Raw genomic sequence first — 14,260 nt, forward strand, 5'->3', positions numbered from 1 at the left:
AACAGGTTCCTCCACACATCTCTGCCTTGTACTGTCTTGTCTTAACCCACAGAGACCCTTCTTGGCCACCAGGCTTGGTGCCCTTTCTCACCATTCCTTCCCACTCACCCACTTTGAGTCTCTAGCCCCTCAGCCACGGCTTAGCCATGGTAGGTGCTGTTTCACCACCCACTGCCCATTTCACCACAGGAAGTTGTTCCGTTGGAAGCTCCACCTCAGTTCCCCTCCTCCCTCTCCAAACCCTGACCCTCAGAAAGCCCACCAAGCAGGGTATTTAAACTCCAGTCCATAGAACTGCCATGGGATTTCTCCTCATCCCTCACCTCACTTCTGGGGGGATTGAGAGTCACCAGAGAGTGCTTTGCTCATTAAACCTAAACTTAATTCAGCTTGATTTGGCTCATTGTGTTGGCAGAGAAACCTACTACCAGGGATTCAAAATATCAGAAGTCTCTGATCTATTTTATATCTGCAAGATGCTAAATTGGGGGCTTTCCATAGATGTGTTCAACAGCATCCCACCCCTAATAGAGTGGCCTCAGAAACACCATCTGTTGATCTTAATTTTAATGCATAACAAACTGTTCCTAAATTATCCTGGATATGATTTTCATTATAAACAAAGTTTACACCCAGAATGCCTTGAAATGTTTTTAATAGACTTAGACAAGCAGTCACTGCATTTTTGCTGATGGACTCCCTGTACAGATGCTGCCCAGTGCACAGGAGGGGCATCTTAAGGCACATTATTCTGTGATCAGAATTAAACAAAGTTAAACGATAATTATGTTCACAATATTAATACACATTTTTAACCACTCAAAATATATTTCTAGTTTTGATGAAATTCTTTAAATTTCCTTTCACAAAAAGATCAGTAATACATAGTATATTGAACACTGTAATAAAATTATTTTCAAGAAAATACAGATGTGGAAATATAAATTTCCTAAATTTGTATACTTTGTAGTACCACAAAGTAGGTGAAAGTTCAGTATTAAATAAATATTTTCTCCTAATAAAAAACTTTTACAACAGTTTTCCTAAGGAAATACATTCATAGGATTTTACATTCTATTGTACAACAATGACAGGAACAGGGGGGTCCTCAACTATGAAATGGAGCCACTGTGTCATCTAAGCACAGGAAACGGGTTTTTGTGAATGAGGCTTTCTTATCAAAACTGATTCCATGTGGCTATGCCTAGGTGTGGTTCACAAGCTCAAAGGACATGGCCTGTGCACAGCTCAAACACAGGGACAGAGTGTCCAAAAATTCATCACCTAGCTGCTAGCTTTGGTATCTGTTGCAAGGTGACAGCTGCTGAGGTACTGTCTAGTCAGACCAAGGTTCTAATTCTGCAGTAGGAATTAGAACCCAGGTCCAACAGATCAGGTGGTGTGTTAAGGCCTGGCACAGACAGGCATGAGAAACTTGTCTTCAAAGCAGGGGCTGGCAGGTGCCTCTCAGAACACCCCTGGTACAGTAGCCAGACACAGCCTACCTAGGAGGTACTCAAGTGGCAGCTCCAGAGCAGTCTGGTGGAATCACTGGCCACAGCATTCATTTTACAGTGGCTGGACTTCATTTCAGAAGTAGTCAAAATGCTGCAAGGAGAAGGGCTGTGGAGATCAGATGCTGAGCATCTAATGGCCGAGTCTGAGCTAGCCAGTCAACAGTGTACAGACAGGCTCAGTTGGGGAACGACACTCTGAAGCAGAATGCAGTATGTTGAGCAAACTTGCTTTGTTTTCATTCACGTCTCAGTTTGTGAACGGGAATTGTCCACTCTTCCTAGCCATGATTCAACTACAGCATTAATACAAATTGACGGACCTTCCTGTGACTCCTGTGAACGGAACTGTCAGCCTTGTTCCTGAGACACAGTATTTAGTTTCCTGAGCAGAAAGCTGCGTGGTTTGTTTCAGAAGTCTCCAGAAGGTCCCTAGGTCCACCTTTAGCCTCATCTCAGCCTCCCTCAAATGAGATCCTGTGGTGCAGGCCAAGTGAGCTGGAAGCAAAACAGAGGTGACTCTTCAAGATTGGACTTCTGAGGAAAGGTAATGAGGGATGAGGGCCCACCCTCTTAGCACTCCAGAGGGACAGTGCTCTAAGACAGGCCCTGAAGTCCTGAGACAGGGGGGAAATGCCCAGACAGTGGGCTTCTGTCACCCCCTCCTGGGTGACGTAGAGCCCTTCTATGTCCCCAGCTTTCCCCTGCCATCAGTAGATGAAGGCAGAGAGAGCTAGCTTTAGTTCTGACCAAGGGTTCCTGTAGTCCTCTAGCTCAGCCAGCCTGGCCATCTGCAGTGTTCCCAACTTAGAGACAGCTCAGGCGAGAAACCTTGTTTGTGCGACAAGGCCCAGGCTGGGAGGGGCTGAACAGAGAAAGTCTTGAGCTAGAGGAGCCAAAATTGGAACAAATATTTCTGCAGTTGATCCTACAAGCCACAAGGTGGTGGGACAGTCTGGAAGGAGTCAGATAGGGGGCCCTCAGGAGCATGTATCTCTGGGGATGCACAAGAACCTGCTGCCCATTTAGGGTGCGGCTGATCTGGGCGGTGCAACTTCCGCAAGTCTTAATTTTTAGACCTTTGTACCAGCAGTGATAAGAGGTCCGCCACAGGCCTCCCAGGGGTCTTCCTCCTCTCTGAGTAAGAATTGCAAACACTAACAAGAGCTCGCCTGGGCCCAGTGTGTGTGTGTGTGTGGAGGGAGTTAGGGGGCACAGCACCTCGGAGCAGTAGGGACTGAACCAGGGCAAGAAAACGGCGGAGGCAGTGTGGTATCCTAGGGATGCCCGGTGGATGAAAAGTTCTTTCTAGGGCATAAGACTCCCAGAGAGCAGTGAACCCTAAGAAACCTTAGCTGGTTGGGGAAGGACCACTAAGGAGACCCTCGGAGCTGGCCGCCGGCCAAGCAACGATCACAACGGCGTCTCTTCTTGCTCCAGAGCATGTGGCGGCAGTTCTGTAGAGCCCGGAAGAGAAGCGAGCTTAAGCAGAGCAGGGCGGCGGCGTGGGCGAGGCCTCTGGAAGGAGCGCCTACTGTGTACACGGCGCGCAGCCGCAGACCGAGCATGCGCGCTGGGCGGGGCCCGCTGTTCTGGACCCGTCCCGGGTTCACCAGAGGCAAAATTGGCAGGCGAGATGCGCTCAGGTGGGGCGGGGCTCGGGGCACGTGGGCTAGCGAGCCGTGAGGGGAGCACGAGCTGCTGGGCCGCAGCGGATGGCCAACGTGGGGACAAGCTTCCGGTAAGCGGTGTGTCAGAGCCCGTGTCACCTGCGGGAAGACAGGGTGTGAGTAGCTCCCAGTCCAGAGGAACACTGACCTACAGAAACCTGTACTCAGCCCAGGATTCCCTTCCTCCTGATTTTGCTGTTCCCCTGTGGCATGCCCAAAACTAGGTGCCGGCTCAAGTGCGAGGAGGGACCCCTGACCTTCCACACCATAAGGCGCATTTCCTGCTGTACACTGCTGCAAAGTTGCAGGAAGTTCTAGCCAGTGTCAATGAACCTTCCTAGGCAGCTGTGCACCTGTGCACCATGCAGCCAGCAGATCTGGATTACTCCCGATTTTCTGACACTTTCAAACCCTGCCCTTGATAGCAAGCCCCTCTACAGGGGGCATCAGTGCCATACCCACCCCCTGGGTACTACTGCTCTACCCCAGAAACCTATCACAAGCTTCTAGGCACACAAGGCTGTGCTTCAAAACAGTAGGGTTTAAGAATGATGAAAAAAGCTAGGCCTTTAATCCCAGCACTCAGGAGGCAGAGGCGGGCAGATTTCTGAGTTCCAGACCTGCCTGGTCTACAAAGCTAGTTATAGGACAGCCAAAGCTACACAGGGAAACCCTGTCTCAAAAGGGGGTGGAGGGTGCTCAGAGATAGAAACAAGGAGCAGGTGGAAGAGCACTGGGGCCATGCAGGTTTCCTGTCCCTGCTACATCATTTCAAAATTGGATTTTCTTAGGAAAGAGCCACTGTTTATATATACACCCATGTAAAGTGCTATCAGGCCTGGCCAGCAGTGCTGGCCAGAATCTCCAATTGTGAAGGAGTGTGCTTCATTTCATTTCCCACTAATAAAAAGCTTCTACAAATGTCTACCAGATGGAAAAAAAAATTTCATTTTCATCTGAAATGAGCATGAGACCTGACCATAGGATACTTCTGTGTTGCCCAGGTTGGCCTCAAACCCTTAGTCCTCCTACCTATCCCTTGTAAATGCTGGGGTTACAGGCATACACCACCATGCCAGGCTTCAAATGTATCTGGCTACTACATATTAGAGAAGCAGACTCAAATGGGAATCCTCCCTCTGTCTCCTAAGAAATACACAGCTGGACAGATGACTAAGACAGAGTCTACAGAGTGAAGAAAGCTGCTGAAAAGTCTGAAGAAGTGCAGGTCCAGGAGAGAGGCCTGAAGGCAATAGCTGGGAAGAAAGCAGCGTTAGAGGAAGAAGCCAGTTACATGTGTGTGGACTCAGGGGTAGTGGGTTGGAGCTGTTCCTCGGGGCCATCGGCCAGCAGGAAGGAATCCACTGATTTGTTGCTGAGGCGGAATGGTGTCAGACGGCGGAAGTTGCTGGGAGAGTTGGGAATCTGGACACGGGCCCTCTGGGAGGGCACCACGGTCTCCCCAGGGGACAGCCAAGGTGGCACCCTGGATAGGATGCTTGGATCCAGGTCCTCGTCAGGGGAGAACACAGGATTATCAATTCCTAAGAGAAAGGGCAAGTGGTCAACCTTGAAGAACTACCCCCAGGGGCAGTAGGAGGCTGGGCGGATAGGCTCAGTACTGGGTGACTATGTCAACTCTTCTTGTGGCTCCCACCTTCAGGGTAACCTGGGTGGTCAGACTTAGTCACTTAACCCCCATCCCATACTTTTTCTCTACATTTGAGACCAATACAGTCTAGACAAGTTGGGCAACATCTCTCCTCTCAGAGCTGGCCTATTCTTCCAGATAACTTGCCATTTGCTCTGGGGAGACATCTAGGTGAGGAGGTGACACCTTCTAGACCTAGTAAGCCTCCCAGGCCTTTGGTTTCTCCTTCAGTGACTCACTTGGGGCAGCAGGGACATCTCTCCCACTGGCCTCTCCTATCTCACCTGCCCCAGAGTCAGAGGTTACATCCTTGGTGACATTGGCCAGAAACTCGATGCCCCCACTGGTCTCTTCATAGTTGGTGGTCTCCTCAGGCTCTGAAAATTCCAAATCTGGATAGCAGAGGGAAAAAATACTTTGGGTAAGGATAACTCAAGTTTTTTATGGCTGGTGGTATCCCTCCCGCCACCGCCACACACCACACACACACAGACACACACACACACACACACACACACACACACACACACACACACACACACACACGTGGATTTTCACAGCACCTGGCCAGCCCAGTGTCCAAGTAGCTGGGGTCAGCTGTGCAAAGGCCTGAGCCACTCCTATGGCACTTCCTTTTGTGACCCCAACCATACATGGCCTTTGGGAAGGTCTACTAGATAGGAGGGGCTAGGACCTCAAGGCCCTCAATGAAAAGGATGGAGAAAGGCCACGTTTAAAGAAGTGTGTGTGTGTGTGTGTGTGTGTGTGTGTCTGTGTGTGTGTGTGTGCGCGCGCACAGGTGTGTTGAGTGTCCATGGAGGTCAAAAGAGGTTGTTAGATTCCCTGGAGTTGGAGTCACAGGTGGCTTAAGCTGCCTTATGTGGGTGCTAGGCCCTGAACTTGGGTCCTCTGGAAGAGCAGTGACCACTCTTAACCACTGAGCTGCCTCTCCATCTCACAGAGGGAGTGCTTCTCTACGGTATAGCAACAGGAGGGCCAGAAGAGTGCACTAAGAGTGTCTGGCCTAGTCGCAACCCCCAGCAAGGGATGCGTGGGAGGCCCAGGGTCAGAACCCCTGGGTACAGACACTGGTAGAGGCTGGAGTCCCTCCTGAACGAAGCACACTCAGAGAAGCAGGTCTTACCTTTCTCCTTGATGATGAAGTTGTGTGCCAGGTTCTCCATAGGCAGCTTCCCATTAGGAATGCTGCTGTTCCTCTGTGGACAAGTATGAGCTCTTATAGATGTACCGACAACCAGACCCCTACTTGCTGGGACTTTGTCTTCTGTCCTAGACCCCAAGGGTTTCTACTCTGCTGTTCACCTGGCCAGCAGGACCACAGAGAGTTCCCTGACCCCAGTATTCAGAAACCCACCCAACAACCACTGCCCCCACTGCCCCCATCGTCCCTCACCCGCTTCTGTGCACGCTCCCTCTTGTACAGCTTGGCTCCCTTCTTGTTCTGGTTGATGCCTAACTTAGCTGACTTAAAGGACTCCAGACGCTTCTTCATGGTCCTGTGGAAGATTTCCTTGTCCTGCTTTTCATCCTCGTTGGGTGTTAGCTCATGACGACTATAGAGATGCTTGTACTGTGGGAGCAACTGGCAGTCAGTTGGGCCTGTATGGCCCAGGTGGGTCACAAAATCTCCAGCTCAGCCCTGTAGACCCCTTGTCTGAGAAGGAGGCAGGCAGCATTGCTCTAGCTGTGGCTGGGTTCCACCAGCCACAGCACACGAAAGGATGACAAAGGCTTACCTTATGGGATAGGAGGAATCTGGGTGGTTCATCCCCTGGCACTTACCTCCTGCCGAGGCTTATACAGGTACTGCTGCAGTGTGTGGTGGGTAACCATGTCCTCAGTGTCACGGATGCTTCTCCGCCTCTGCTCCAAGGACTGCATATCCAGGCATACAGTACTGACATTCTCCCTCCTGCATGGACCAACATTGAACCCAGGGGAATAGCTACACAGAGGTCTCCTGCCATGCCTAGATACCTAGTAATCCTATCCCACACTGCTCAGATGGTCTCCCAGAATGCCCTCTAGACTTCTGTTAGGTTGAACCCCATCACCACCAATTCCCCTCCACAGCCCACATATGAGTCCTGAGGCCCACAACCTCTCCTAAGCACTAGAAAGTTAGAACAGCCACCATCATAAGAACTGGCCATTAGTTCCCAGGGGCAAAGGGCATAAAATGCTGGACCAGATCAGGCATCTGCTGATATCCCTTCTTGCCCTTCTCCTCTCTAATATAAGCATACCACAAACACAGTCCTGCTGAGTGCTGAATAAAGGTTTGCTCCCACAGATGGGATGCAGGCATCTTTCTGTACCTGTCTCCTACCCTGGTCCACTCACACTGTCCTGACTCAGTTGCCTTAGGACCTGCAGAAGGAGCTAGTAGGCTTAAGAGTCATGAGAGATGCTTTTAAGGAGTACCCTTTCCCAGAGAAGTTTATAAACTGGTCACGTACAAGAGATAGGAGACAGATGCCTCCACGGTAGATGGGCGGGGTGTGCTGAAGTCCACATTGACCATATTGTCCGTACTTGGGGAGCGAATGAAGGCCAGGGACCCACGGCGCTCTCCCTACAAGGAGGACATAGACTCATTAGTACTCAGGTGTGACCCTTAAGCAGCACCTGCCACATAGAAGTCAAAAGATCCTGTGACCAAGCTTAAGGGCCTGTGGGCTCTGGGAGGCAGAGATGGACCCTGTCCACTGTCAAGGGACACCTCACAGCTCAGCAAGGGCCAAGATGCAGAGTAGGAGCTAGGATTAGGTTCATGTGGAGGTCATCAGAGCATCACTTTCGAGGAGCAGAGCCTTAGAGTTGAGCAGACAAAATAGTAGGTAGAAACAGAATCTCTTAAAGGACACTGACAAGTCTAGGGTGTACCACCCCCACTTGAAGGTTGGGGAGAGATAATTTTTGTCCCCACCAGAGCCACCAACCCACAGGCCTTAGTTTGGATGCAAGTCAAAACCACCCAGAACAGAGCTGGATAGGAAGCAGAATTACTGGAGGATAGAGAAGCTGAATCCGAAAAGTGAGCTGCTTCTGAGGGTCACAGACAACAGTACACTATGGCCTCAGGTAGAGTCCCTAGGGGACAGCTTGTGCCAGGGTTAGAAGGGTGTTGGCCTGTCAGGTGTGTTCCACCCTTAACCATGTCAACACATCATTGCACTTTACAGTTTGTGAGGTTCTCCTTTGGGAGCCCTTCGAAGAGGGTGGGATTGTGTGGATATTCTGGTGACAGGAAACACTTGGGACTTGGCTTGGACTGCCTACTCCCGGGTATTTGGAGTATCCAAATTTTTGGTATCAGGAAAGAAGTCAGGTGACCCTTAGGGCAGAGACTTAGGGCTGAAATGGTGATAGGGTTCCTGGACAAATGGTCAAGGTATGGAGACAAGAATCACAGGACTGATATAGACAAACCACCCATGTAGGACTTGGAGCCATCTCTCCTAACAGTGATGGGAATGATGGCACAAAGCTCAAGACATTCTGGCTGGTGCAAGTGGGGAACAGGAGTGAGGCTCAGGGCTCTGACTAGTGTGGAGTCAGAGCTAAAGAACCTCTCAAAGACAGAGAAAGTGACAAGTCAATGCTACCAGAGACCTCAGCCAACCCTTTCATTCTTATCCTCCATCCATGTCATGGTGCCAAGGTCACACAGGGTCATAAAAGGTTGGAATTCTTTGTAAGTTCTGACTAAGACTGGAGGCATCTCGGATTGAACACCACAATATTACTTGGGTGGCAATGGCCATGGGGTCATATGGTGCCTTGTTTGACCTATGTCTATCGATGAAGGATGCCATGAGGCCCAGAAGGGGGGTGGGTAGGTCATGAATGCACTAGTCACAAGATATTCATATGTATGTCATTGGAGGAGTTAATATGACTTCCCAATATATGTCTGTGTTGTATCTATACACATGTTCCTAAGTACATATGCATGTATGTGTGTGTGTATGTATGTATGAGTGCACATGTACCCGAGTATGTGTATGTTCATATATGTTTATGTGAGCATTCCTATAGATTTGGGTGTGTATATATCAGCCATGTGTATGCACATGCATGTGTATGCTCCTTAAGGTTGTCAGCCAGTAGGAAATATCTACCAACTTGTTGCTGAATACAGCATACATGTGTGAATGGGTAGAGGACCTGGGCTCATTACTGTCTATTTCCCAACCTTTTCCATTCTTTTTAGGGAAAATCCAGGCATTCACACTCCTCCAGAGCCTGGTCACCATTCTCAGTTCCACCAAAACCACAGTATCTAGTCACTGTGCCTGTGCCTCTGATTCCTGAGTGACAGGGCACTCTGACATGCCCTGTTCCCTGAGTACAACTCCAAGCCTCACATGAGCTTTTGCAGTGAGCCATCCAGGCACAGAGCACAAGGGTCACTCACCACTGCCCTCTGCCCATGCCTTAGACTACATGTATGTCTTGCTCTCAATGTTAGCAAAGGGACAAATGTGATATTTTAGTACCTCAGCCACATAGCTAATAGCATCCTTCAAATTCAGCTCATGGAAAACGTTCAGAATCCGATCTCGGGATTTTTGAGCCGATCTTCTCATGAGGACTTTGCTGAGGAACTTCCTATCAAAGTTGGACCACCTGGGGGAAAAAGATTGCATCAGAAATGGGAGTCTGGGGCTGTTTACCCCACATGGACAAGAACAAGGTCAGAACAGACAAATGTCTGCAGAGCTAGGGTTTTATTTATTGTAACAACCTGAAAGTTTTAAAGTGAAAGGTTGTCAAGCCACCTCAGGTCTCACTCTTTGCTTTCTTCTATTTGACAGTGTCTGGCAGTGGAACTAAATGCCATTTTCAAGTGACACAATGATCAGGTTTCCAAGTGGCCACCTGACCCTCCAGGTGCTGTGAGGACAGGACCAAGATTAAGACAACAGCAGCCATAGTTCCAACTCCTGACACATCGCTGTCTAGGGTACATTACTCAACTCTGCAGCTCACGTGGACTCTAGGTAATTATCTCAAAACAGGTATTAACAAGTGTCAATTAAATGCTTTAGTCATATAGTTTTAAGTACCACTTTATGTTGTAGTAAAATATAAATGAGTGATTTATATTTCATAAACAAGGTAATTTTAAGTATCAATAAACACACCTTTCCTCTGTGAATGAAATAGGGAAGTGATTTATTTCCCTGATTTTTAATACCTACATTATTTAAGTTTAGCATTAATTGGTCAGTAAAAGAGTATCTCTATGCCTGGAAAGATCATCAGGAATAAGATTCAGGTCCCTAAATTGGTGGCTGCTCTGTCCTCTCAGATAGTATCAACTTTGTTTTCACCTGCTCGCACCCACTAGTCTAGTGCACACTTAAGCCCTTAACCTGGGAATGGGGACCTGAGAAGGTGTCCATACGTTGTTCTCTGTCATTCTTCTCCCCAACATAAACACTTCAGGACCAGCCTACGACCCAGACAGTTTGTCTCTGGCTCTTTTGAATGGAGAGGTCCTCCAGAAATGGTGTTTTGTGGCTCTTGACTTGTGGCTTCCAGTGTTTTTAGTGGCCCTGTCTGCACGTGTGGGACCCAGCGTTCTATGTTTGAGGGGTCACTGGTAAAAGAAGGGATGTTACAGCTTAGGCTACTTACTTATCTCTGAGATAATTGTGTCCAATTTGTCCTGAGATGTCCTCAATGGCTGAGAGGATGTGGTCGAAAGCCTTTCAGAGGAAAGAAACCCAGTTGGCCTCCATCCTCACCCCAGCCTGCCCAGGCTGTGCATGTCCACCCTCTCCTTACCCGGCCGTGGAGCTTCTCATTGAGCTTCGGCTCACGCTGCTCACTCCTCTTCACCTTCAGCCACTGCACCAGGGGCTTGATGGTCAGGCCCTGAAAGACAATCTCACTGATTCTGGTGCCAGGCAGGATCCCCGTACCCCTTTCCAGGGCCCTCTAAACCCAAACCAGACAGACATTAGATCTCTTCTCCCACTGTAGACAGCACAGGGACCTGTGTGAATCCATTGGCACTGCTCTATAAAAAGATGCCCCAAAGCACCCATGCTGTCACTTTGACCAGCCAGATGCAAAGGTGTAGTAGGTGCCTGTTAGGGCCTGACCAATCAGCAGTCAGGAAGTAACTAGGTCTGTTCTCATAAGTCCTGGCCAGAAAGTAATACTTTTAGGACAAATTATGCTATGTCCCCTGTGGGGCCACATGAAAACCTACAAAATGCTCCTAATTACTAAAATTACAAAAACCAATTAAAGTATGGAATCTGGAAACAATCAGCCTACAGGGTTGAGGTAGGGCCAGTTGCTTAGGGTCAAGGCTTGGACACCCTGTGGCAATGCCCTGGGCAGACTGAGCCACACCTGAAAGATGACTGTGAAGAAGACCACGATGAGAGTGGTGCTGACAAACAGATTCTTCTCCTTGACTTTCTTCTCATCCAGAAGTACCACCAAGGCATAGGCCACGGCCCCACGCAGGCCACCATAGGACATGACCACCTGGTCAATGGTCTCCAGCTGCACCATGCGGTAACGATTCAGGATCCAGGTCTGCAGAACAACACCTGTAGCGAGAGGTCACTCAGCTCCGTGGCTGCTTTCCCCAGGGCCACACGTCAGGGTTCCCTAAAGCCTTTCGACCCTCTGTCCCTTGGCTGACTGAAGGCCTGGGCAGTGGGTCTCTCCCCAGGGGCACTACTGGCCAGGCCCTCCGCAGGATGGGGCAACAGTGCTGCTCCCACCACAGCGCTACCTCCCACTCCTTGATCCTGTGCCTTGTACCTCATTCGTCCCCATGCTGCACCCTAAGAAATCTTGGCCTTTACAGTGGTTGGACTTGTTACTGAGCTGCCCTGGGGCCCTCAAATCTGTTATCTAAAGGAGCCTAGACACTACCACGAGTGCCCCTAACCCTCACCAATGGCTCGATATACAGAAATGAAGAGCAGCGTCAGCAACACAAAAGCCGTGTTCCATGTCCAAATAAGGGGGTCCACAGCTGAGATGCCCAGGAACATGAAGATAATGGTCTCTGCTCCACTGGCCAGCATCTTCATGGTGTAGCGCACAGTGGTGGCCGACTGCTCTGAGATGTTGGCCTTCACGTACTTCTGACAGCAGATGCCGCAAAAGGTGATGCTGGAGGAGGAGCAGTGTGAGGTTTTCCTGCCTCTATTCAGGCAGGCTGATGCCTCAGACTAGATGTTTCCAGGCCCAGATCCTGCCATCCCTACTTCCTCTGGTGGCATTATAGGCCTTTGCATCCCAGAAGATGTAATCTATAACAGACAGTCCTGTGTTGTGTGAACCCTGTTCTTCCTGAGATCAATGCCCTGAGCTGGGTCTACCCAGCTGCTCTCATGCTCTAAGACTAGATGTGGAGTTTCAATGAAGAAACAGCCTTCAAGCCTTGTGGGCCTGTTGGTAGCTGATTGGTAACCAGGTCATATTAGCCTTTGGAGAAGCTTGGGGCCAACTTTGGGGTCAGGAGGCTTCTGCATGAGTGTGAGGCTGCATGCCAGCAGAGGCTCTGATGGGGTTTCTGGACAGATCATTCTTGAATCACAAGCCACAGCACACACCTACCCCATCCTCTCAGTAGGCACCTGTCTAGCCAAGGACAATTCTGAGGACTTATCAGACTTATTTAAAAAAAAAATTAGAGCCGGGCGGTAATGGCACATGCCTTTAATCCTAGCACTCAGGAGGCAGAGGCTAGCCTTAAACTACAGAGCTAGTTCCAGGACAGCCAAAGCTATACAAAGAAACCCTGTCTCAAAAGAACAAATAAATAAATAAATAAATAAATAAATAAATAAATAAATAAATAAATTGACTTCTTTGCCCCTGCCAGTGACTTTTACCCAACTATGAAAGCCATGGAAGTGGAAGCTACACAATGAACTTGAAATTCATGTTCCAAGGAGGAGACAGTAGGCAGGGACCAGGCTCACTCCCACCACCCCTTCACCAGGATGGCAAGGAACCCAATATACCCTTTGCTCACAGTGGCACCTTCTGCCAGGGTTTGAGTGCAGGGGATCTCTGGCACACCACCAGCTAGAAAGCCACACACCCAGCCCAGCCAACAGCAAAGGTTATCCCTTGAGGGAGACTTACGCCAGGATGGCTGACAAGGACAGCATCTCGGAGGTCAGATAGGACAGGTAGGAAATGACAAAGACGAAGCCAGGCTCGATGATACGCACATGCTTGGTGAAGCGAGTCACCAAGGACAGCAGGAAGGCGAAGATAACACCCACCAGAGTCCCCCCTAGGCTCACCACGAAGAAGGACACTGTGAGAGAAAGGAATGAATGGTCCTTTGTGGCTGGTGACCTGAGTGAAGCTTACCAGGTTGGCTGGTCATTCCTCATGGAGGGCTCCTGGTAACTGCTCACAGCAATGCTGAAAGTTTAGGAAATGAGGCAACTTTGCTCTCTATGGAGAGAGTGTCTGGTCTCCAAGTTTAGTGCAGGAGGCAGAGGACAGAGGCATGGCACACAGGAGACAGGATCCCATGGTAGGGGGCATTGCCTTGACATCTCTGCAGGTTTGGGTCAGTAACAAGGTCTGAACCCTGTGTCCTTATACACTGTCCATCTGTCCTTGCTTAGGGAGACCTGGGTTAACTGTCCATATCCCTTCTCAGGAGAACACACAGGATCCCCCAGGACTTTCAGTAGTGTTTATGTGGTATTCTGGGTAAGGAACCCAGCCTGGTAAGTAACCAGAACACAGGCTGGAAACCCCAGGATAGCAGAAGCCTTGGGGATTCTATTCTGGAAGGAAACAAGCCTCTGTACTCTTTGACCACTAGATTTGAGACAGGCCAGGCAGGAACCCTCCCAATACATACCTATGCCTTTCACACAATCCACGCCAGTCACCTTGTCACCACCCAGCGTCACAAAAGACTCAAAAACATTGTACAAGACCTAAGGGTACAGAAGACAAGAACACATCTGGTCAGCCCTGCATCCACACTGATCCCTCCCTATCCAATGCCCCCTCTTTTCTGCATTTGGGCCCTAGAGTTGACACCTGAAATAGCTAAAAACACTTGTAAAGCCAGCACAAAGTGACAATGTTCAACAAGAAAGGATCAGAGGATCCAGTAAGTGGGATGTACAGACAGGTGAGTGTCCCAGCAGATGAGGGCAGGAGTAATCCTTGGTCCACAGGAGGCAATGAGGCCACTGTGGCTCAGGAAGGCTGAGAGCTATTTTCTGAGTTTCAGACTAGGTCTCAAATAGGCCACCAGAACCTCCTGCACACCCAGAAATCTGATACAATGCACCCTGAAGTTCTCCTACACTCCAAGGGAGCATAAGACATGGGGAATTTCTTAGGAACTACAGGCAATTTCAGAGGGCAGAAGAAACCAAACACAC

General features: G+C 49.5%; 1 protein-coding gene across 3 annotated transcripts in view; it reads right to left on the reverse strand.

Annotated features, from left to right (window-relative positions):
• Positions 1 to 638: 638 nt before the first annotated feature.
• The window catches only part of Slc9a3 (solute carrier family 9 member A3), a 43,216-nt gene continuing 29,594 nt past the window's right edge, over positions 639 to 14,260 (reverse strand). Inside the window, exons 4-17 of one of the 3 annotated variants that reach the window (XM_028873643.2) lie at positions 13,726 to 13,804; positions 12,987 to 13,164; positions 11,785 to 12,005; positions 11,229 to 11,431; positions 10,653 to 10,742; positions 10,503 to 10,573; positions 9,359 to 9,488; positions 7,316 to 7,431; positions 6,639 to 6,768; positions 6,250 to 6,426; positions 5,980 to 6,052; positions 5,120 to 5,227; positions 4,479 to 4,728; positions 3,196 to 3,283 (exon numbers count right to left, since the gene is read on the reverse strand). In XM_028873643.2, coding sequence (XP_028729476.1) covers positions 3,280 to 3,283; positions 4,479 to 4,728; positions 5,120 to 5,227; positions 5,980 to 6,052; positions 6,250 to 6,426; positions 6,639 to 6,768; positions 7,316 to 7,431; positions 9,359 to 9,488; positions 10,503 to 10,573; positions 10,653 to 10,742; positions 11,229 to 11,431; positions 11,785 to 12,005; positions 12,987 to 13,164; positions 13,726 to 13,804 — 1,830 coding nt within the window. In that variant the 3' untranslated portion in view covers positions 3,196 to 3,279. Of the gene's footprint in view, positions 4,729 to 5,119; positions 5,228 to 5,979; positions 6,053 to 6,249; positions 6,427 to 6,638; positions 6,769 to 7,315; positions 7,432 to 9,358; positions 9,489 to 10,502; positions 10,574 to 10,652; positions 10,743 to 11,228; positions 11,432 to 11,784; positions 12,006 to 12,986; positions 13,165 to 13,725; positions 13,805 to 14,260 lie in introns of all 3 variants that reach the window. The other 2 variants (XM_028873641.2, XM_028873642.2) reach the window with 2 other exon arrangements.

Source organism: Peromyscus leucopus, chromosome 19 (genome assembly GCF_004664715.2).
Source record: "Peromyscus leucopus breed LL Stock chromosome 19, UCI_PerLeu_2.1, whole genome shotgun sequence".
Taxonomy (NCBI): domain Eukaryota; kingdom Metazoa; phylum Chordata; class Mammalia; order Rodentia; family Cricetidae; genus Peromyscus; species Peromyscus leucopus.